This window comes from Cynoglossus semilaevis, chromosome 18, assembly GCF_000523025.1.
Source record: "Cynoglossus semilaevis isolate Cse_v1.0 chromosome 18, Cse_v1.0, whole genome shotgun sequence".
Taxonomy (NCBI): Eukaryota; Metazoa; Chordata; class Actinopteri; order Pleuronectiformes; family Cynoglossidae; genus Cynoglossus; species Cynoglossus semilaevis.
In genome coordinates this window covers 12,336,487-12,359,162 of record NC_024324.1, presented here as the reverse complement: position 1 = coordinate 12,359,162, position 22,676 = coordinate 12,336,487, and the positions used below count along the sequence as shown (strand labels likewise).

General features: G+C 42.8%; 3 protein-coding genes across 9 annotated transcripts in view; 2 read left to right on the top strand and 1 right to left on the bottom strand.

Annotated features, from left to right (window-relative positions):
* Nucleotides 1-5,175: 5,175 nt before the first annotated feature.
* On the bottom strand, nucleotides 5,176-12,003 carry she (Src homology 2 domain containing E). 2 transcript variants are annotated; one of them, XM_008331882.2, is made up of 6 exons: nucleotides 10,799-12,003; nucleotides 8,857-8,983; nucleotides 7,324-7,557; nucleotides 6,638-6,902; nucleotides 6,416-6,535; nucleotides 5,176-5,525 (listed from the first exon to the last, which is right to left on the bottom strand). In XM_008331882.2, exons 1-6 carry the CDS (start codon nucleotides 11,306-11,308, stop codon nucleotides 5,342-5,344), a joined length of 1,440 nt encoding a protein of 479 aa, XP_008330104.1. In that variant the 5' UTR covers nucleotides 11,309-12,003; the 3' UTR covers nucleotides 5,176-5,341. The 2 variants fall into 2 exon arrangements, with proteins under 2 accessions (XP_008330104.1, XP_016896836.1); XM_017041347.2 differs by having other exon boundaries at nucleotides 8,857-8,986; nucleotides 10,799-12,002.
* Nucleotides 12,004-12,506: 503 nt separating this feature from the next.
* pygo2 (pygopus homolog 2 (Drosophila)) lies at nucleotides 12,507-18,558 on the top strand. 4 transcript variants are annotated; one of them, XM_025064894.1, is made up of 4 exons: nucleotides 12,507-12,525; nucleotides 13,602-13,665; nucleotides 14,253-14,305; nucleotides 14,472-18,558. In XM_025064894.1, exons 2-4 carry the CDS (start codon nucleotides 13,614-13,616, stop codon nucleotides 16,131-16,133), a joined length of 1,767 nt encoding a protein of 588 aa, XP_024920662.1. In that variant the 5' UTR covers nucleotides 12,507-12,525; nucleotides 13,602-13,613; the 3' UTR covers nucleotides 16,134-18,558. The 4 variants fall into 4 exon arrangements, with proteins under 4 accessions (XP_024920662.1, XP_008330107.1, XP_008330106.1 ...); XM_008331884.3 differs by lacking the exon at nucleotides 12,507-12,525 and adding an exon at nucleotides 12,572-12,890; XM_008331885.3 differs by lacking the exons at nucleotides 12,507-12,525; nucleotides 13,602-13,665 and adding an exon at nucleotides 12,571-12,890.
* A 931-nt stretch (nucleotides 18,559-19,489) lies between these two features.
* cgnb (cingulin b) overlaps nucleotides 19,490-22,676 on the top strand; it is an 18,219-nt gene continuing 15,032 nt past the window's right edge. The window contains exon 1 of one of the 3 annotated variants that reach the window (XM_017041046.2): nucleotides 19,490-19,763. The gene's annotated coding sequence lies outside the window, so the exon portion shown is untranslated. The remainder of the gene's footprint in view (nucleotides 19,764-22,676) is intronic. The other 2 variants (XM_017041045.2, XM_008331886.3) reach the window with 2 other exon arrangements.

Sequence of the window (22,676 nt, the reverse complement as noted above, 5' to 3'; positions counted from 1 at the left end):
TACAGCAAAATCCAGGTCAGTCGTTGTGTCGGGGCGGAGCTCATCCTATTTGCTTTCATTCCTGCAGCTGTTGTGTTCTCCTGAGGCTCCCTCTGATTGGCTGATTTGAATATTTGAGTTGAACACACACAGGCCACAGATAGGTAAACAATTGAAAACAGAACAGTGACTCGGCCTCAGCAGAAACCTGCGACCCAGTTGTTAGCAGAGCGAGCGTTAAATTGCAGCTGTTGACTAAAGCAACAAACAGTCAGCGTCTACAGGTAGGACAAAGGGAGCGTGGCCAAGTTACCTGCAGCGGCAGCAGCTGAAGGCTGTGTAAATAATGGAGGACAGTGTCCGTTTGTACTCAGTATCTCAGTATCAAAGCTCTTTTTTATTCAAGCGCAGTGGCACAAGAAGTGTGTTATCTGTAGACTTTATGGCTGATGTAGTAAAAGTACAACAAAAATGTCTTTTTTTATTATACATTAGATGCATCCAAAGTTCAACCTAGGGCTCAGGTCCAGCCCTGGGACAGGTCGTGTTTCTTTGTTTCTTTTTTGTGACCTGTCATGAAATTAGACGTTGAGACGATTCTCTGTTGGCGGATGATTTGATGATTTATTTACTGATATGTTTTAGTAGCAACATTTTGGGGAATTCTGTCTATGTTTGTTTCTAACCTTTAGCTGCAAAAATACTTAAAATACACACGACTTAAGTTTAGCTCAGACACGAGTTAAAGTGGTTAAAAAACAGCCTTAAGATATGTAAACGTATGTTGGCTAAATGTTGGCTGGAGTAAAACCAGCCGTTAGTTAAATAAAGTAGTTTCTAGTCAACAAAGAGTCAAGGTTTGTCAGAAATAAAACTCAACTCACTGTTACAGGCTGATCAACAGGAAAAAAATCTCTTTAAATAACTCTACTAACTAACAGCAACAAGCTAACTAGCTAGCTGAGGATCAGCTGGAATAATATAAACAAAAAAAAAACATCCCTCAAAGAGGTGGAATAGAGAAAGTAACGAACAGCAGAAAAACTGCAAAACAATTATTCAAGGAACGTTGAATTGACCTGGAAATGATCCACAGTAACTCACTATCAACAGGGGGATTGGAAGTATTACAGCTTGGCTTGGAATTTCAGACCCCGCCCCAGTGTTTGGACTGGCGGGGCAGCTCTGTTATTTAAGTTGGAACATAATGGAAAGTTATTTATGAGCATTTTAGACTACAGATGTATCTTGGCTTCCAGCGCGCTGCTGATTAGAAGCAGGTGATTTCCACAGAGGAGGAAGTCGATGTTTGTTGTCTTTGTACCACAGACATATCAGTTATAGGCTTCAGTCGGACGGACGTCCATCATCAGCACCGGGCAGTTCCTTAACTGTCAGTCACGTGACCTCTTCAGCCATACCGTCACACACAGTGTCATGCAGGACATCCTGCAAACGCCATCTAAAAAACATGGCTGACCTTATCAGGTGAGCCAATTCCAGGTAAAAGGCCGGCCCCTGTGCTGACGGATCACACATGGCAGGCGTCACCTGTGTGAGGAAAGGAGAGGAGCAACACAAAGCCGGGCCGTGTCACAGGCAACAGGCCTGACGCATCTGATAACGGCGGCCGGGGCACTTCGATTACCGACGGAGCAGGTCAAGCGACACCCGGTCGCGAGTCAGTACGTCCATCAGACGCCCGCACCAGGCCCGGATCATGTCCAGCTGCCATGTAAGCTGCACAGGCGCACAGATTGTGTGACAGTAGGTGGCACAAAATGAAAAGTATACAATAGCGCCGGGGAATCCAGGTGTATATCATCTGATGATTAATTCCTTCCCAGGTGTAGCTCTCCGCTCGCCCTCTCTTCTCTGAGGAATCTGAGAGGACCAGCGTTCCTCAGGTTCACGAAATCCATCTTGATAAAGGGCCGCAGGAAGAGCTGCAGGCTCCAGCTCCCTGCCAACAGGAGCAGGAGACTTATGAAGTGCAGGGCTTTATACTTTATACCCTCACTGCATTTCTGTGGTCCTTTTTACTGATATACCTGTCAGACGCTGTGGTTTTTAGTTACTCTCAGGGTGAGATTTTCTGCCGGGCATTTAAAGGAGCACCTGCGGGGCCTAAAACAACACATTCCTATAGAATAACTCACAGGTGTCGTGTTTTTGTTGCACGTTTCACATAGCATTTTGGAATGTGCGAATAGCATTTTCCCATTTATGGAAAGACTTGGTCCAAACACCAAAACATTAAGCATAGGTACCATAATTAAACCTACAAGTTAAACTAGATACTTAAATAACATCTTTCCATTGCACAAGAACATATTTAGAAAGTCTAATACGAGCAAAAAGAACTAAAATGACTTAAAAACTGGGATTGAAAAACTGACCAAACTGTTGAGCTCAGATGTTAGCTATGACCTGAAATGTTAAAGTTGAAGCTTTTCTACCTAATGTATTCACAGTCAGTTGGTTTTTTACGTCATGAAATCTGCCCCTTGGAAAAATCCTCTGGACAACCCTGATGAAGATCTCTGGATCTCATAGATCACCTCCGTCTGCAGATCAAGAGGTAACAAGCAGTCACTTATCTATGAGGTAACGCAACATTCGTGGGAAAACTGAACCCTATCTGTGGTTTTGGAGAGACGAAACCTGCGGGTAACTCATCTCCTCAAATTAAAAGCCCAAACTTTGGCACCAAACAGTGATAGCATCCTCCTGCTGAGTGAAGGAGAAGCAGCTGACGGACACATATCAGCCTCAGATAACAGCGTCAGAGTGAGGGAAGGTAAAGGAGAGAAGCCAGTGATATGTAAGAAAAGGAGGGAAGGAGAGAGAGGCACGGTGTCAGGTGCTGCCTTTTTTCCCTCCCTGACTTTAAACGTCCTTGACAGGCCTGTAATGACACCTACTCTTACTCTCCATCTGTTGGAGCAGCAGCCTTTACCTCAGGTCTCCTCTCAGCTATACATCACCTCATGGCCTCAGACGTGAACCTGGGCTGAAACTAATCTTCCTAACTCACCTTTCACCTCTGACTCTTTCAGGAAAATGGGGACTTAAATGTCGAGGCAAATCACTGAAACGTTTAAAGCCCTGAGACTCAGCAGGAGGTGAGGGAAGGTTGGGGAAATATTTGTCAGTTAGGCATTTTCTCTTCATTTCCACGAATGATTGTTAATTTTGGTTCAGTATTGTATGCATGAGAAAATGTTGAGTTTGAACTCAGAAATGCCCTCATCTATTCATTCCACTGCGTGAGAGAGTGAAGTAAAGCCGTACATTTCTGCTGTTTATTCCTCCCTGATTTATTGGGGATCAGCGTGACTCTCACAGAGGATTCAGGAGTTGTTATTAAAATCTATCAAACTGGGTTTGAATCAGGTCTTCACTTATCACAAGACAACCGTGAACAACGCATGACAGGTGTGTCTCCTTGGATCAGTGTTGTGTGAACGCTGCCAAAAACCACAAACTGGTTTTCCCTAATCCACTAAGAGGACAGTTGGAGGGCAGCCCGCCAAGCAGCATGAGCTAACGTTTCTGCTTTACTGTATCTATACCACTTGTGCTTAACTCTAGGCTAAGTGATCGAAATCATCACCTTAAGACTCACAGGGACACATGTTTGAGTTACACCTTTTATACCTGCAAACAATGAGACGTTGTGCAGTAAATATGTGGAAACCACGTCTCGTTTTATACCTCGGCACCACTGCTAACGGCATTTTGATGAATCGTTCTCACCAGAAGGGTAAACAGTGCCGTTTGTTCATTAACTAGGTTATCATTAATTATGTGCCTTCTTTTTCTCGTCGGTAGGGGGTGCAGAGTACACATTTAAAACCCTCTCTTATGGTTGAACTTGGAGCCTCTCAGAGTTTGTGGTGTGTTTTTTCTGTTATAATTATATTTGTATTATAATAGTTAATTGTTAGTTATTGATTAAACGGTGGTTAATTTATACTAAAACTTGTTGCTAATCCTCATTGTTTCAATTCAAGTCAAAATTCAAATCTGCTTTAACCTTTTGAAGGTGAGTTTAGATTTTCTTCCAGACAGATTAAGGCCCAACATTTATTCACTGATGTCAGTTAAAAAGAAGTGATCACGTGGGTTCACAATGAGTGTTTGTTATTAAATAACTGTGTTTTTCCACAGCAGGAGTGACTCCAGCCAAGGTAACCTGGTGCTGAGTTAACCAGATGAACCACATTTTCAAAAAAAAGACAAGTTATGACAAGGCTGGTGTTTTTAATCACTTCTTTTCCTTTGTTTCCAGTGGTGTAGCCTTCAATGTCTTTAATTTATAAAGCTTGATAATGTAACGACACGTTTACAAGGTTGACACTGGGTTTAATGTTTCCTTACCATAAATCCAAGTCACGTGCAGTGAGGAGTTATCTGATCATCACACATTTTTCAGAACAGTTCTTTTTCTTGGTATAAAAACCAGTCTCTGTTCTTCTGCTGAAAGACCCTGTTTCTATTGTGCAGCCAGTCCGTCTTCAAACAGATTGCATTGGGGTGAATCACTCAGTCTTCACAGTGGAGATAATAAACAACCCCTTCATTCACAGTACAACAGGCAGGAGAAAAAAAACCTCAGGGACAGTGGTTTTCCGACTACAGCCATATAAATTAGGAGCGCACACATAAAACAAACTGCTCTGAGATCTTATCGAACATAAAGTGAGACAATTACACGCTGATTTGCACGGATTTTATCAAGTTTAGCTTCGGGGGGAACTTGTGTTCGTTTTTGGCTTCTTGTAGTGCGTCAGCTCGTCCACAAGAGGGCGAGAGAGAGCAGCCGAATATTTCCTGGTGTCTGGAGCATTTCCTGCTTCATGGTAAATTTAGTCGAGCAACATGACAAAAGCAGATGTGTCTTTGAGTCACAGTGGAGAAACGATGCTCTGGAATTCAACTTCAAGTCACATTTGGTCAGTAAAAAGTGCCTGGACGCCTCCTCTTCAACCTGGCTCACATGCAAAACTGCAGCCGTCTGGTTGTTTTGCATGAAACCCAACAATAAAAAAATAATAATAAAAAAGGCAACAAATGAAGAAATTTAGAGATACATTTTTAGATTTTTCAAACATAGGGAGTATAAGAAATAAAAGACAGGGTTCAGTTGTGTGAGGTGCGAGGAGGCGGCTGGTTATTCTGGAGTCTATTTTTAGATTTTTCAAACATAGGGAGTATAAGAAATAAAAGACAGGGTTCAGTTGTGTGAGGTGCGAGGAGGCGGCTGGTTATTCTGGAGTCTTCTGGAGTAGGCCCAAAGGTGTGTTTGTTTTGTATATCTAATGAGAGCAGGGCTGGGGTGAGGTGGGGTGGGGTGAGGTCAGTGGATGCGAGACACTGGGTGCAGCAGCGTCATGTGCTCAGCGCCGTTGAAAGGCAGACGCTGAGTGCAGTAATGGTGCACCACCTCTGGGATGCTGGGGAACACGCAGCTGCTCTGGTCCAGGGTGTAGCCGTTTTCTTTGGTCTGAGCCACGATGATGTGAACGCAGCCTTGACTGGTCCTGACACGGGGGAGAGCAGAAGAGGGAGAGTTCAGGTTTAACTTAGCTCTGGAATCATACGGTGAATTCATTATCATTTATGTCATTAAAATGTTAGTTATTTAAAAATCAAATAAAGACGAAGAAATTGGTGAAGAAAATGCAGGAGAAGAAAGAGGAAGAGGAGAAGGATGAAGAGGAGGGGGGGAGGACACACTCAGAAAGGATGAAGAGGAGGGGGGAAGGACACTCTGGGTGAAGACTCGCTCTTCCTGCTCCTTAGATAAACAATGTTACTGAACAGAGTTCAAAGGTTATTGGAGTGTAAACAAAGACAGGACGGTTATGTGAGAAAATGGAACAAAACAGACGAGTCAGAGGTGTACAGCTGCACAGATCTGTACTCTGTAGTACTCGGTCAGTACTCCTTCACCCTGCCTCTTCTGTGATTGGCTGCTGGCTCACATGTGTTCACACGATTCTCACACACTGAGGCTAAATGCTGATCTTGGTTATAAAAACCAAATGCTCATGTAACGTGTACTCTGGTCACAGTACTGTGGTAAATGTACCGGGTGAATACAGCTGTATTGGACGGAGTACTTAGTATTTACTGTAGTAAAACGGAGCCAAACAGGCTGTAACTTTGTCATTACTGAGGAATAAGATGTAACGTGCGTTTAATATGTGGGCAATAAACTTTACTACTGACCATAAATACCCTCGTACTTTTAATGTCATGGTATATAAAGTAAAACTACAGGAACGGCAAATACTCATGGCCTCCAGGTGTGGAATTTACTCAGTCGTACGTCATATTTTAACGCCTTTTCAAGCTAAGGAATGAAATCCCACTGAAACTGTAAACTTCGCCTGTGAAGCAGGGTGATGCACTTCCCACTTGTACTCACTTGAGGGCGATAGAGTACTTGCTGTGGTCGGATTCACTGTTTCGGACCAGGAAGCTGGCTTCTTTGCAGGACTGCAGCTGGAACTCTGCCTCCTGACGCGTCACACAGCCGTGGTACCAACTGTGGGAGAGTGGGCAAAATCCACGAGCCGTCAGTGATAAACAGTCGGGGAACACTGCTCCGTTTGATGCCGATGTTTTAGGAAAAAATCGCGTTCGTCACCTCTGTTTCTCCAGAGGCAGGGACGGGTCCACACAGCAGGGGTCCGAGTCGGTGCTGCCCCCTGTGGACGAGGACAGGGACAGGGATGGGAGAGAGGATCTCAGGATCTTCTGGGTCCAGCTTTTCTGTCTCTGATGCTGGTGCTGCTGCTGCTGCTGCTGCTGCTGCTGTTGCTGTTGCTGCGTTGGCGGATGCTGAGGCTGCCGGGTGAGAGTCAAGTAGGGCATCTCATCTTTGGTCGGGCGTTCAGGGCAGTCGAACTGTGCTGGGTAGAAAAAGAGGAAGGGGGAGAAAAAGAAGAAACAACTGTTAGTTATTGTTATATTAAATAGTATTGACAGAATATGACAAAGCTGCAGCCTCGAACACTTTCTGACACTAGAGGGCGGTGCAGTAAAGACAATTTGACTTTTGGAAAGTTCGTGTGAACTTTGACATTTCCTGCATCAGCTGCTGTATATATATTCTTATTATATTTACATTCTTACATTCTTACAGCAGCTAATATTAAATACACAATAAAAATTAAGTGTTTTTATTATAAAGTTTCAGAGAACAGTTGTAGTTAATATAAATCAGATTATTCTATTTAATATTTTTTATTCAATAAAAAAATGACACCCAATAGTGTTTTATCCTTAACCACAGACTTGACTGAGGTTTGATTTGGTTGTTGATTTTTTTACCAGACAGAGTTCTGACGATGAGCTCCTTCTTCCACTCCCACGGCAGCTCGTACTCCATGGACGGACGAGGGTCAAGCTCTGGACGTGTGACCGTTGTCTTGTCAGCGTCTCCGCTGCCCTCGTACGGGACGTCATAGATCTGTAACGGAGAAGGCGGGACTTCCTCCGTCACTTCACTGCCCTCTGTCAACACGCTGACCCTCAGCAAGTCTTTGGAGCCGCGGCGTCTGATTTCTAGAAGGTAGAAAACCACAGATTGAACTCTGTCTTTGTCCATTTTTCATCTCAGCGTTGCTTCTCTAATCTCACTTCCAAACTCTTACATAACTTCTCCATTTATTTATTCAACTCAGCAGTAGGTCCTGTGTTAAGGTAAACAGTGTTTCATGAGTCCCAGTCTGCTGACACACATTTGCGTCCTTCTTCCTAAACTCCTGGTGACATCAGATCCTCGTTCACTTCCTCTCTGTGATTTAAACCTCGTAAATTGACTCGCTCACAACTTCACATCCTCGGAGGTCTATTTTGAAGAGGCCCAGCAGCTGACTGAAGTGACACCTACTTAGAAAGCACCGCAATAAAACATTTTCACGTTCACAGCGGGCCATTGTGTCACCCCTTCCAGTTCAAACAATGGGGCGATGGAAGGAAAGGTCAGCAGAGCATGTAATTGGACGACAGGCCACCAGCCATCCTGGACGCGGGGAAGTGGTGATAAATGGTCAGACGGGTCCATGTAGGGGTTTACACAGAGCTGCATCCGAGAAGAGGGGGAGGGAGGCAGGGGCAACGTGGGCCAACTTCCTTTTTGGAGAATAGTACCAGGAAACAGAGACAGGAAAGAGGAAGCAGGAGCAGGAAACTGCACCCATTGTCCCGAACGTAGCAGAGTTGCTGTGGCAACCCCATGGGGTACAGGGAGAACTGGAGGAGCCAGTTCACGCTGTCACTGCACAGACTGGGGCTGAGAATCCTGTTGTTCACACAGGTGCTACACAATGCAGTTGTACATATGTATTTTCCAAGTACTACTGCCATAACAAAAAAACACAAACAGGACGAGGGAACAAGTACAAAGTGAAGATAAGCTGTGGTTTTTAACCCTAACCTATTATGTACAGAATGGTAGTGCTAATGCTGTTAGCTTGTTAACTAGCAATTACCTTTGACTCTTTTACTAGCAGTTACCTTTGAGTCTTTTTTTAATTTTTTTTATTTTCCCAGTTTTTTAGCTTTTCCTTGGGAACTATTTGGAGGAAGACTTTTGTGCAAAAAGTTTGGTACAGAATGTAGTCAAAGAAAATTATGTTAAAAAATTTCTCCAGTTATTTCTTTATCTAATCCACTCTATTTAATTCATTAAACCCATTATTAAGTCGTCTCCAGTTATTTCTCTATCTAATCCACTAGGAGAGTATGGTGTTTTATTAAACTTGCAAGAGTTAACTTAATAATGGGTAAATTCATTAAACCCATTATTAAGTCAACTCTGCAGAGGAGCTCCTACACTGCCACCACTGAGTACAGGCTCACCTGTTATCATCTGCTGGGCGTCGTAAGGCTCCATGTAGCCGTCGTTCTCACCGACCCTCTCTGCCTCCCTCTGCTCTCTGGTCTTCTGAGCGTCAAATGGATCAGCGTAGTCCTCCAGAATGATCAGCTGCTTTAGAAATAAAAAAAACATTTGAATGGACTGTATCTGTAGACACCAGGAACTAAAACAGGAAACACAATGTTAGACTTTGTATTTCACTGTAGTAATAGTTTTTCCTCACAGTAATTTACTTATAATTTGAATAATGTGTAGGTGTCCCATAATAACTCTGGAGTAAATGTCAATAGACTTGAAGTTTAAAGCCTCTGTGTTTACATTCAGGTCCCTGTGCTAACAGGCAGGTCGTGCCTGACTGTGCTGTCATCTAATCAGAGCCACGTAATGTCTGTGTTTATTTTACAAGCTGTCACAAAGACGTAAGACTTGAGGCTATAAAATGAAGCTGTCTCTCACAACACTCCACGTTGAACACTCCCACTCTTTGATAGGTTTGTCACGGTTTTAAAAAAGTCCCTGTCCCTTGAATTAAAAACCACCTCAGTTGAGGTTTTGAGCTGCAGATTCAAAGCAGGTAAAGACACAGAGGGACTCGTTTTGACAAAACTTTTGACGGGAATTAACTTGAAGTTTCTGACTCGTGCAGGACACGTAAAAGTACGGGAATTAACTTGAAGTTTCTGACTCAAACCGGTGTTTTATGTCTGATATTTAAAACAAAGACTGAGATTTGAACTCCCTTCTGCAACATAAAACCTCCCGTTTATTACCCCGGTCTTTTATCTGCCCTTATCCTCACCCTCCCTCTACTATCACCTCCCTGCCTTTTTCCCTTTCTCTCCTTTTTTTTCAAAGCCAAGCTGGAGGGAACCTGGGTTAGCACCTAAGTGTCACATAACACAATGTGCTTTTTTTTATAATATGATAGCCTTCACCAGGGGGCCTGCATCTGTGAAAGACAGGAACCAGGGACAGGGGAGGGAGGGGGAAGGGAGGTGATAGGGGAGGAACAGTGAACCAGATTACTAGAGAGGGAGGTGAGAGAAGGCCTCATGACTGAACATGGCTTTGTATTCAAGGCGGGGAAGGTGGGTGGTGAAGGTGAAAAGATAGAAAGACAGACTGGGAGGAGTGGACGTGGACAAAGGATGTCCCGGACACAAAGAGTGGGGGAGAAAAGAAACATTAATATCAGTTTTCACAGCTTGGACTGGATCCCGGATACACCATTGTCACCAATATACTGATGACACCATGATATTTTCATTTGACTGCTGCAGGACTTAGTTGACGATGTCTTATATTTTACTACTTTGTTAAAAATACAGCAAGTCAAAAAACATCAGATCTCATCATTTCCAGTCACTGTGTTCTTTCCTCTGTTATTCCTAACAATGAGCTATGGTTTGAAGAAAACTAAACAACATTAAAAACCTCGTCCTGTTGTTTAAAATGACAGTAAATGTTTTTAGTTCAAACTGTAGTAATTCTACAAGAAAATAAACCCACATTAATATATATTTTAGCTAAGATATACAATTTATATTTAGCAGTGAGTAAAATATTAAAAAATGTAAATTAAAATGTGTCAAATATGTAAAAACAATATCTGATTTATCTTAATTGTGTATTGTAGGCCTTGGTGGCGCTATTAAATATTCACTGACCAAAATCTTTGACCTTTTAAGTCATTATGTTAAAAACAAATCTGACCTGGCATAAAAGGTGTCCTGTAAAATGTGTGAGTCTCATGGATGGACGGAACGGACACAGTTTAACCAGCAAGGTGATATTCATGATTGGACGGAACGAACACTGTTTAACCAGCAAGGTGATATTCATGATTAGATTAGATTAGATTAGATTAGATTAGATTAGATTAGATTAGATTAGATTAGATTAGATTAGCAGATTATGACTCACTGTTTCTGTTTTGCACTGGGCCGCAGGTTTCTCTGCTTCAGGTATCGCTGTGTTGCTGATGGTACCACTGTTGAAGTTCTTGTCCTGTTTGTCCAGTCTGATCAGCCTGTTGATGTAGGCACTGGCAGGTGGGGAGTTCTTCACCGTCCTGGGTTGTTCTTCAAACACCGGTGGATCCACCTTGGAGTTCTTTCTACTCTTCCCGGAGAGAAGATTGTCCCAAACTTTCCCATCCTTGGGGGAAGCTCCACCGCTCTTGCTCCCCTCTGCGGCCGAGTTCTTTCGGTTCCGTCCTGACAGCAGTGACCCGACTCCTCCAACTGTTCCGTCCGTGGAAGAATTCTTACGATTGCTGGTTTTGGATCCTGTGGATTTGGTGCCAATGCTGGCCACCAGCAGGCTGCCTTTATTAGCAGCCCTGGGCTGAGATCCTGACTCTGAGGCTGAGCGGATCCTGTCAGTACCATTCTTCAGATTGATGATAGGGAACTCCTTGAACCACTTTGCCATTGCACCTCAGATGGAAAGCAGCAGAACTGTGTTGTGTCTTTTTTTCCTCCACCTTTCAGCGCCATGCACCACCAGGACCCCAGAGACACACCTTTGGAAATCACTGCTTTTCACACAAAAGACTTCCGCTGCTTTATTCTGAGATGTCCAACCTGTGTGGACTAGTTTACAGGATCCCAGCACATCACTCTGAAGCAGATCAAAGAAAACACAATTAAAAAAACATTTTTCTCCTGCTCTATCCCATGTGTGGTTTTCTTCTTCTTTGGTTTTCTGTGTCTATCGCCTCTGGATGAAGAGATGTCTTCTGGGTAAAGAAAGGCAAAGGAAGGAAAAGTTTGTCCTGCTCCTGGTTTGTGATCCCATTCCCAGAGTGGTGTCTCTTAGGTCAAATGTCTTCTGTCACACTGAGACTCCAGAGTTCAGACTGAAGCACGGAGGAGGGAGGAGGGGGCCTGAAGTTAAACAGGGAAGGCAGGACAAAAGCTGGTGGGCGGGGATTATAATGTCATTAGATGTAAAGAATTTAAAAAAATCAACACACAAAACAGAGTTAACTTAATTACTCAATAAAATGAATGATTCACCTCCAAATATAATGTAGATGAGTGGCCACATTAAATCAAGTTATGACATTTAAGGGATCACAAAAATCACTTCATAGTAAACGGTAAAATTCTACATTAATATAGATATATTTAGAATATTATATTATATAATTCATTTGGAGTTAATCTAAGTATAGTATAGTAAAAACCACTCCATATGTTGTGGGATTGTTGTTTAAACTGATATTCATTTTAATTACTTAACTAATTTTAGTTAACCAGCACAAGAATTAAATTATTGAAACTGAGGTTTTGTGGTCATTTAACATGTGTACAATAGTACAAAATATATGTGCCAGAAATGAAAATTTACTTCAGATAGAATAAATATTGCACATTATTTACATTATTAGTTTTGTTCAGGTTATGTTTAACATACGTTGTCATAAATGGCTATTGGGGTAAAATAAGATGAACATATTACTTTTTATTCACATTACTTGGATATTAATTACATCAATGGTATAATATACATAATTTAATATCAAATGAGGGAACAGGCGTGATTTAAATTTAGTAGGGTGTACTGAGGAAATAGTCCGCTCTGGGCTGCGCCATTTTAACATCCAAAGTTAGGGCAGTGATTTTCCATGTTGGAAAAAACACACTGTAAGTGACTACTTTAGTGAGTTTACATAGCTCTCGTTTAATTTCGTGGTGGCACGATACAGTTACTTTGTCTTTCATAAATGCTGTAAATTATCTATGAAATATTCGTCAACGAAACCGACGAACACCCCCGCTTTGCTCGGGAATGGAACCATCCGCGGTGCGCGTTCCTGCTGTTAGCCCCTCTTTGTCCGGTAGCGACAGTAGGGCCATGATAATTATGGCCAAATTTGCGTTTTTGAATGAATTATAATTGAATGGTGGATCGTCAAGGCATACACCGTGTGAGGACTGGTTTGCTGGAAATGGAACACCAGAGAGTTTAAATTTAACGGACAGCAGAGCAAGCGACGGAGAGAGAAAGGGTACAGTTTGTTTCTCAAAGACAGCCTGCAAAGATGGCTAGGCTGTCTTCAGTCACATGCTAACGCTAGCTGTGGGAACTGTTTTCCTACAACGGCATCGTTTGCTTTAACGAATACGTGCTGTGATCTTTGCAGTGAAAAGCAGGAGTTTTATTTTAGAAAAATAAATAGCACTTTCGTATTTGTACACCAGCCTTACTGCTATTTGCCGCTAGTGTGTCACGTTGATAACGTGGCTAGCTAGTAAGCTTTAGCAGTAAGTAGCTTGCGCCAGATAGCTTCACATCTGTAAGTGATCATTAAAAAGTGGCTGCTTTGCAACCTACTTGCTCCAACAGATGGGACATGTAGCTATTAAAAACTAATAAAAATAGGAAATTAAATATGGTTTGCAAAAAGCAACTTATTCTGATGCAATAACTAAGCACTGACATTAATTTGGTGACCAAATCCCAGCGTGACAGAACCCGTGGCCGAATATTTGCAGCTGGAAATAAGTTTGCAGACCTGGGTCAACGTTTGAAAATACTAATTCTGAACCTGAACCTTCTGCAGTCATTGCTGTGATTATGATGGTGACCACTCTATGGTTGTTGTCATGACTTGAAGGCACTTTTCCCACCTCTTTGGCTGATATTTAGCCTTCAAGACGTCATTATTTTGAACTTTTTTTCCTTGCATATGAATGGTGATGTGCCACTTCACCGACAGTCATATTAGCTAATGGCAGCCGAATCGGGGAGACTACTGGCGGGACCAGGAAAACGAAACAAAGGTAGGATTTTTAATTTCACCCATCTCCCAATCAGATCGGAATCATCCATTACTGCGCTGCAGTGGGCTGCACTGGTGCTGTTAGCAAACCTCCCCTTTTGCCGCCCACATATGTAAACTTCACGACTGTCTCCGGTGGTGGCTGTTTTTCATAGAATGGACCCATGAACCCGGGTAGATGTCTATCCTGCTATTGGTGTATCTTCAGCTTTCTCTTGTTCTCATGTCCTTGTCCTTTCCTGTCTCCCTCATTGACCTCTTGCCTCTGTTTGCGGCCTCTCTCTCCCTTTCGCCTGGGTCATTTGGTCTGACTGGGTCATAAGCGATTCAAGGCTTCATAAACTTGCTGCTGATAATGCCTGGATGTTCAGCATTTTGTCTTCATGCCCGTTTATGTCCCATCATTGAATCCATTCCAACTGTTGGACTTCAAAAACAGGCCCGTGGTCTGAAGCTGCTCCACTCTGTCACTAAGGGGTTTTGGCCAATCCAAATGTGATGCTCCACTCAATGTGTGGTGGACCAATTACAGACAACACTTTTTTATTATGAGTAATATTATATTTCTTTTTTTTTTTTCGATTTCAGCTTCACAGATGAAGAGCCCGGAGAAGAAGAAGCCGAGGAAATCAACCACTCAGGTAAACCACTGTCAGGAAAACGGGAAATAAATAAATGCATCACCGGAGGCACTTTTCACTGAAAACTAAATTTAATTTGCATTTGAATTGGAGTAATGTTGTTAGGGACTTATACATATTTTTTCTGATTTATTTGAATCAATAAAGTAACATTCTTTTGTTCTAGGCTGCAGGGTTCTCTCACCTGACTGAGTTCGCTCCACCTCCAACCCCCATGGTGGATCACCTGGTGGCCTCAAATCCTTTTGATGATGACTTTGGACCCCCGTGCCGGCCGAGTGGAGTTGGAGCACCAGGTGGCACTCCGTTCCTACCAAGCCCAGGTGCAGGTGGAGGAAGTGGGTATGGCGTCCCAGGCAGAATGGGCGGTGGCATGGGCTACATGGGAGGACCCGGAGGACCAGGTGGCGGTCGGTCCGGCAGGAGGCCACCATTTGGCCCGCCTTCCAACGCTGGACCTCATCATCAGCTTGGTTTTGGAGGAATGCCTGGCTTTGGAGGAGGCAGTGGAGGAGGAGGTGGTGGAGGAGGTGGTGGGGGAGGTTTTCCCCCTGGAGGCCCATCCCAGTTCAATATGCCACCAAATTTCAGCCCACCAATGCTTCCTGGGCCAGGATTTAACCCCATGTTGTCGCCAGGGGGCATGGGAGGTCCTGGAGGAGGCGGCCCACCCCATCCGAGGTTTGGCATGCCTCCACAGCAGCAGCATGGACAAGGTGGACATCCGTTTAACAGCCCACCATTACCTGGTGGTGGAGGCCCTAGGGGACCCCCGCATGGCCCCCTGCCTTCAATGGGGGGAGGCATGGGTCCTGGGATGAACATGATGGGTGGCATGGGTGGTGGCCCTGGAAGCAACATGGTAGGAGGACTGCAAGGTATGCCCCCTCAAGGACAGTTCCCGCCCTCACAAGATGGTCCCTATCCTGGCCTAAGTCCACCTGGGCCAGGCAGCGAGGATGGAAAGAACTTTGGGGGACCTGGGGCGCCTCCTGGGCCTCAACAACAGCAACAGCAGCAGCAGCTTAACCTAAATCCCAATGGTCCCCCCCCTAATAACACCACTCCTGGCCCACCCCCTAACTCTGGTCCACCACAACCTGGGGCTGGTTTCTCTGGCCATCCTGATGTCCAGCAGCCTAATGCCAACACACCCGGTCAGCCTCCATCAGCACCACCACAACCTAACCCCAACTCTTCTCCTACTGGTCCCCTGAATGGATCAGGCCAATCGCAGCATCCACCACCCAGTCAGCTTCAGCCTCCAAACAACACAAACACACCAAACTCTAACTCTAATTCTACCCAGCAGCAGCAGCAGTCCACTCCACCTAACTCGGCCCCTGGCTCCACACCATACAATCAGCAGAACAACACTCCTGGTGCTGGTGGACCCATGCCAAACACGACTCCAAACGCAGGTCAGAACAACATGACCAACAACAACGGTGGTAACACTCCTGGCCCAAATCCTTCCTCCAACTCCACCTCTACTCCGAACACCCAATCTCCCCTTCCCACTGGTCCCCCTGCAACATCAACAGGGCCTGGTACTGGTCCAGGGAAACTAGGGGGTCCAGGTATGGTCTTCCCTTGCGGCCTCTGTATGGCGGAGGTTCACGACGACCAGGATGCCATCCTGTGTGAGGCATCGTGCCAACGCTGGTTCCACCGTGACTGCACAGGCCTGACAGAGCCAGCCTACGGGCTGCTGACACGGGAGAGTGCCGCCGTCTGGGCCTGTGATTTCTGCATCAAGACCAAGGAAATCCAGGCTGTGTTTGTGCGCCAGGGATTAGGCCAACTGGTGGCAGCTAATGAGAGTTGAGGATCGGGCTGCACAAGAGCAGTTGACACAAGTGCGCCACCTGACGAATGATAAAGACATCTTTCTCTTCATCTGTCCAAATGACTTCTATGACATGAAAGCCTCTTGCCCTATTTTTCTCCAGAATAGCCCTTTACTAGTAAAGTACACACAGACACACTCATCAACATTCATGCTTATACATAGCACTGAGTGACTCATCAAACAAAACCCTGCCCCCTCCATCTCACCCCTGACCCCAAAGGAGTCAAATCAAAATTGTTGATGAATGTGACAAACCCTCCAAACACCCTGCCTGCCAACCAGCAAAGCACTGACACCGACACACTTCTACCTCACACACTTTGACTGGCACGGAAGCAACCGCACTGATTGGCATTGACTGGGCACGCTCATGTTCCTAGTCAAACAACACGAAAACTGGCTTTAGAAAAGGTTTCATTAGTGGGAAGAGAACCTGTACTGGGTTAAACATGGACTTGCATAACTAATTGATTTATTTTTTTTACTACAAACCAAAAATTAATCAGAAATTGGTTTTTAAAATCAACAGTTTTATCATAGGTAAACTGCAGGAATTTTCAAATTAGTGACTGTAAACACAGCCAGGTACGCACCGACCTGTCCAGAAGAGGGAGATATTCACATATTTTAAATGCCCCAGTCTATGATTAAGGTCTGCTGGTACAACCACCATTTTACTAAAAACTAATCCTGTAACTAAGTGAAAACATTTTCTACAGAAACAAGAAATATATATTGTTTCAGGGTGGGCAGTTCCCAGTTGGTCTCCAGACATGTGTCCGCAACTGACACATTTTATTCTACATTATATTCATTTTTCTTTTTTCTTTAAATCAAGGTGTTTTGGGTTTTTTTTTTGGCGATAATCATTACTGAAAAAGTGGTTAAACTCACTTTCTCCCAGCCATGTGCCTGCTTGCTAACACAGCGGCAACACTAAGAGTTTGAATAAGGCTCCCTCTACTGGCTCCACTACAGTTGACATTATGACGTGCGTTCTTTTATTTATTTATTTTTATCTCTAGAATTTGGGCTTTTTCCCTCTGCTAAAATGTAGAGAACAGAACCAAAATGGCTGCTTTAGCCTGGGTATGCTGAGGGCCAGCTATTGGTGCACACATTTAAGCATCCCTTCAGTGTAAATCATACATTTTAAAAGAACAGTGTGAGTTCATCCTGAACCTCATATTACCGGGTCACTCGTTGTTGGGAACAAAAGGTATCACTGCAATCAATTTGGTTAATTGTCCACAAGTGTTCATTCTCACTCTGAATTGTCCACCCACACAAATTAACATCCCACATTTACCTGTAGACATACAAGGAAATGACTAAACTGTAAAATTTATAAATCTACTGTTGGTGAATGTTTTTTAAGGATACACCTACATACCCTCCTTGATTTACTGAAGACCTGTCTCTGAATTCTTCATTCTTATACTGCCATGTCACGAATCCTAGTTCATCCTTTCATTGCTTATCCAGTCATTCAAAACACGCGCACACACACACACACACACACACAGTGTCTCTGTTCTTCTGATAACAGTTTTTTTTCTTGTTATTGTCACATCCAAAGGAGAGCTAAGCTAAGATTTCCTCTACACCTCATCCTGGATGGTTTTCAATTTTAAAAGTTGTAAATATCAGGACAAAAACACATGCCATGCTGCACAGTTGACCAATGATGAGAATCATGAATCGAACCCATGTGTCTTGGTTGTACAGAGTAGGCTTTTGGGGGGTTTTATACAGTCCAACTGTTATTGTTTTTACTCACATGAATTGTTAAAAACATTAGTGCTTTTTGAATGGTGTTGGCTTAGCAAGTAGTACCTTGAAATCATGTCATATCAGATGTTCATAGTCTTTCTTTCTTTTTTTAATGAAAAAAGGAGTAAAAATTTGGGGAGGGGCACATGTGAATAAATGCAGTAAATGTCTGATCTGTTCATGTTTTCATTCTGGTCTCTGCTGCAGGAGTCCTTGAAGTAGACCAAAATAATCAAAGAAAGATGGGGAAAAGAATATGTTTTTTCTGTCAAAGTATAATGTGTTTATAATGATATTCCCTCTTCTTTCCATCCTTCATTTACTTACTCCACCTCCGATCTGCCCTTCTGTTTCTCTCTTACCTCCTCTATGCTTTTCTCTTTTCTTTTTTTTTTCTTTTTAAATTTTGTACTGGTATTCGTGCTGTGCTTTTGCTCTGCTCTGGCGCCTCCTGGTGGAGCCCGGAGATACCATAGAATCCCGCATCGGGTGGGAAGGTACTGAACTCTGAAGTAAAGAGAATTGTTTTGTACTGTTCGGTCTGGTTTTATTTTCTCTCTCTCTCTCTTTCTCTCTCTTTGTGGTTATTCATTGTATTAAAATGTGAAATGGAAGTATATCTCAAACATAACGCATTCACAGTGCATGATTTTATTCTTTAACATGCGGTTCATACATGGTAGTCTATTTTTATAGGTTAAGTTTTATGGTCTAGTTAATTTGTAAAATGGTTGAACGACAACATGGGCTACATGTTTATGGATAACTTTCCTGGAGCCTTTGTCTCTTTAATGCCTACATGTACCTTTAAAATTGTTATGTAATTAACAGATTTAATTTTATACAGTCGGAGTGAAAAATACATCCAGGCTTCTGTCTGCGTTTGATAAAAATGACATGTTAAATATATACAAGTGTATTTCAGGCCTACAGATCAGGGTGTTTGTAAACTAATGAAAGTTCACATTAATAATTAGTTACTCTGCATAAATAGTCAAATTAAGTCACATTTAACCAATAAATAGTGATATGTGATCCAGGGAATTCTCTAATCCAAGAATATCAATCAATAATTAAAACATCACCTAGAACAGACAAAAATGTCAGTTAAACCATAAAGCTTTCTATTTTGTCATTCCCTTGTGCAGTAGTTCCCAATGATGGGGGCGCTGCAAGGCAAATTAATTTTAATTTGATGTGTTGCCATTCGTTTTTGAGGAAAAAAATCTTTGATGGGTAAAAGAAGAAGACTTTAATCTGCATGTTACAGAAGTACTACTTTTCAGAGAGGTTGGAGCTTGGCTGACCTTCCTGCAGTCCAGATATAACCTTGAAACTAACACAGTATGAAAAGGAGAATCAGACTATGCTGACCTGTCAAAAGTTACGATTTGTGATGTTTTTGCCTGATAAATAAAGGCTTAACTGCCAATCTTAATTAAATATATCTTTATAAAGATATCAGGAAAGTTTGAATTACAATTATATATCAATAAAAGCAATTATTTATTGGTATATTGGTAGGGAGCGATGGAGTGGCAGCGACAGGCCACGCCTCCTCGTTGCGATCTCCACCAATAGCGTGACTGCAGAGGCGGGGCCAGGAGTCTGTGAAGTGTTGGCAACAGGTTGTGCTGTTGGCAGCAGCAGTGGGGTTGATTTTTTTTCTTCTTCTTCTTCTTCTTCCCCTCTTTCTCAGTTTTGTTGTGAGGAAGGAGCATCTAATTCAACCGAAGAGTGTGAGCAGAGGAGACTCAGAGTGAGAAGGTAGCTCTGGACTTCCGGGTCTGGACTCTGGATTATTGTAGCAGGTTGAGCTGAAGAAGAGTCAAAGTGAGTATTAACGCAGCTGCTCCGTGTTTGATGTTCAGTGACTTCGTGGGCTTCGCTTTTTCCAAACACCTGTGGCTTTGTGTTCGACCACTACAGTCATTTTTAGCTTATTTAATTATTGTTATTATTTTTTTATGTATTTATAAAATGATTTTGTGGCGTCTCCAGAGCTCTGACCGCGTCTCTGCTCCGGAGCGCACCGCTCCTGTCTCCCGCTCCTATAATTGGATCTGTGTGCGTAAAGAGGATGTGAGACGTTGTTATTGAACGCAGAGAGACGTCGTCCGGTGTTTGTGAGGCAGCACACTCGGTTGTTTATTTTTCTCCTCGTGTAAATAAGCCGGCGGTTTCGACGCGCACCGATACTGACTGACCGGATAGGTAGGTGGGTGTGACGCAACGATCCGGGAGCAGCAGGTGCTGGAGGCTCCGCTGCTGTCACGGTTTACATTCTGTTCACACTGGCTTCACCTGACAGCCGTTTATTTAATGTGTGACTCAGGCACTACCAGTGTGTACTTCACATTTGGTAATACTTTCACTACTACGAGCCATGTTGTGGTTTTATATGGAGTATACATATCCACAGATAAAAGGAAGTTTACCATCATTCCTTTTGCTTTTTTTTTTTCAGAATAAGACTTAAGAGAATCTTTTCAGCTTTTCTGAGGGCATTACGTTTTTTTTAAGTCAGCTGTATATGAAAATAAAATATAAAACATTAATTTAGTAACGTATCATTAAATTAACAGTCATTAAATTACTGATTAAATTAAAAACTTTTACTTTATTTTCTGTCATAACTCACTAACTAACATCATACAAATTTGAGTGTCAAAGGTCACATTAGATACAAGTCTAACCAAATATACATTTCTAAAATCTAAATCTAAGTTATGCTAACCAGAAATAACAAAGTCTGTAGTAATAGTAATATAATAATAATAAAAAATACAGGATGTGTTTTGTAAAAATTTGTACCAACGAAGTGATGCACAAAACCATAAGATTGGATCTAAAACTCAGGTTTGTCACATTAGAACTCAGTTTGGTAAAACCCCATAACAAACAATTTAGTTCAGACCTGAGTAAATTATTGTTTTTACGTTCACAGAACAGACCCAAGAGCTGCTTTGAGAAGTTTGAGTGAATAAATGTTCTGTTTGAAGTGTTGGTCAGTAGCTATGTTCATTATTTTTTTTATAAACATTCTATGATTTGACTGAAGTGGGGGGCTCGTGGATTTGTTGGCTCACTGGAAGCTGCTGATTATTTTCTTTCACCTCAGGCTAAATACAAACCAGTCGTTCCACATGAGTTGGAAAAAATAAGATAAGTGTTTTGGCCACACATTAGGGCGAAGGTTGCCAGTGCAGTGTGGAGTGGTTACTATACACAAGAAGACCCTGTGTTTACCTCATCAACATGAGTCACAGCAGGTAACTGATACTGGCTGTCTAGGATGACATCGCTGATACAAGGAAATGAAAATGACTAACTTATACTTCAGGAAGTCTCTGGTTATGTTTTTAAACAACCTTAAAATTAGTTAATTTTTTTAAATTATTATTATTATTACAACAAAATAAAAATAATAATTTGAATCTATGATAATTATGTATTCATAAATAATTATGATTGATAATTCATAGCACTGATAATATCAACTTTCAGCTTTTTAAAATAAGACGAAATATTTGAGATGTACACCATTGTGTTCTTCCTAAAGTTATCTGTGCATCAGTTTCAGCTTAATGTCATCACTGAAATTGATTTCAGCCAAGTCACCCAGCCCTCGGGCAGGGAGCAGGGGCGTAATGTAACCTATTTTCATCAGAAAGTAAGAGAAAGAAGTGTGAGAAATCCAAATGAGAGGGTGTGGTGAGAAGAAGCAGAGCAGGGTGAAGGAGGAATGGGGCCACAGGAGAATAAAAAGAGAATGCTGGCTGAGGAGGAGAAAGGACGGTGTGATGGCAGATCAGCCCGTTCAGTCACATTCCTGCCTCTGTTGACACAGAGACGGAGGAGAGCGGAGGTGAAACCGCCGTCGCTGTTCTCACCACTAGGTTCTCAGTGTCTGGTCATCTCACACGTACAACAACCGGGCTTTTGTTAAAAACTCTGTTTACCCAAGTCACAGTTTTACAACCTGGGGTTTTTTTAGTGATCAGTGAGCGGCAGCTGACGGCTGAGCTCCTTGGCAACAGGATAGACGAGAGATATCGTATCATTGTTTTTATTCAAATCTGCACAGACATTTAACGACAGGATTTTATCAAACAACTGTAAAACTGATATGTTTTATTTTCAAAAACCCATAAAGTCTAATCTGTTAGCCTAGTGATCGTTTAGTGGAAGCTTTCTGGGCCAGAAAAGTCTGTGTGGTCCATCTTTGTTGTTAGTGGAGCTGAGCTGTGGGGACATAGGTTGATGAAGTGGCCTGTTCTGCAGTGTGACTGGTCTTTGAACTTATTTATACTGATGTCATTCATTTCTTAAGTCTTCAATATCTCACCTTAGTAGCCTGCATGTACATTTTGTGAAAGGCACACACTGTGCTAAAGCTCTACACCTAAAGCCGCCTCAGTTCTCAGCTTCCTCTTGATCTCGGCTCATTATGCAAATGCGAACCACGCGCAAGGTCCATAGTGTAAAGTGAACGTCAGGAATCCGAGGAATGTTTTTGGGGAGACAAAGGCCAGCCTTGACTCTCTAATCTAAACGCTAACCTCGTTGCTAGTCGAAGTGCAGCACGTTACACGTTAACCAGGGGTCGGTAGGAGTTGGTTCCATTTTTGGTGTAAAGTGAGAGAATCCACATCTGTAGGTACGAGGCGTCCGAGGCAACAGACGGGGGTTATGGTGAAGTGGAAAAGGGGAATTAACAGAATTTAAATCCAGAGATGAATAATG

Coding starts and splice junctions, on each gene's coding strand:
- she (XM_017041347.2), bottom strand. CDS start 11,308: ATGGCAAAGTGGTTCAAGGAGTTCCCTATCATCAATCTGAAGAATGGT. Junction 8,987..10,798: donor CCCAGTGCAAAACAGAAACA/GTGAGTCATAAT, acceptor TTATTTCTAAAG/CAGCTGATCATTCTGGAGGA. Junction 7,558..8,856: donor CGCCCAGCAGATGATAACAG/GTGAGCCTGTAC, acceptor TCTACCTTCTAG/AAATCAGACGCCGCGGCTCC.
- pygo2 (XM_025064894.1), top strand. CDS start 13,614: ATGGCAGCCGAATCGGGGAGACTACTGGCGGGACCAGGAAAACGAAAC. Junction 13,666..14,252: donor ACCAGGAAAACGAAACAAAG/GTAGGATTTTTA, acceptor TTTCGATTTCAG/CTTCACAGATGAAGAGCCCG. Junction 14,306..14,471: donor CGAGGAAATCAACCACTCAG/GTAAACCACTGT, acceptor CTTTTGTTCTAG/GCTGCAGGGTTCTCTCACCT.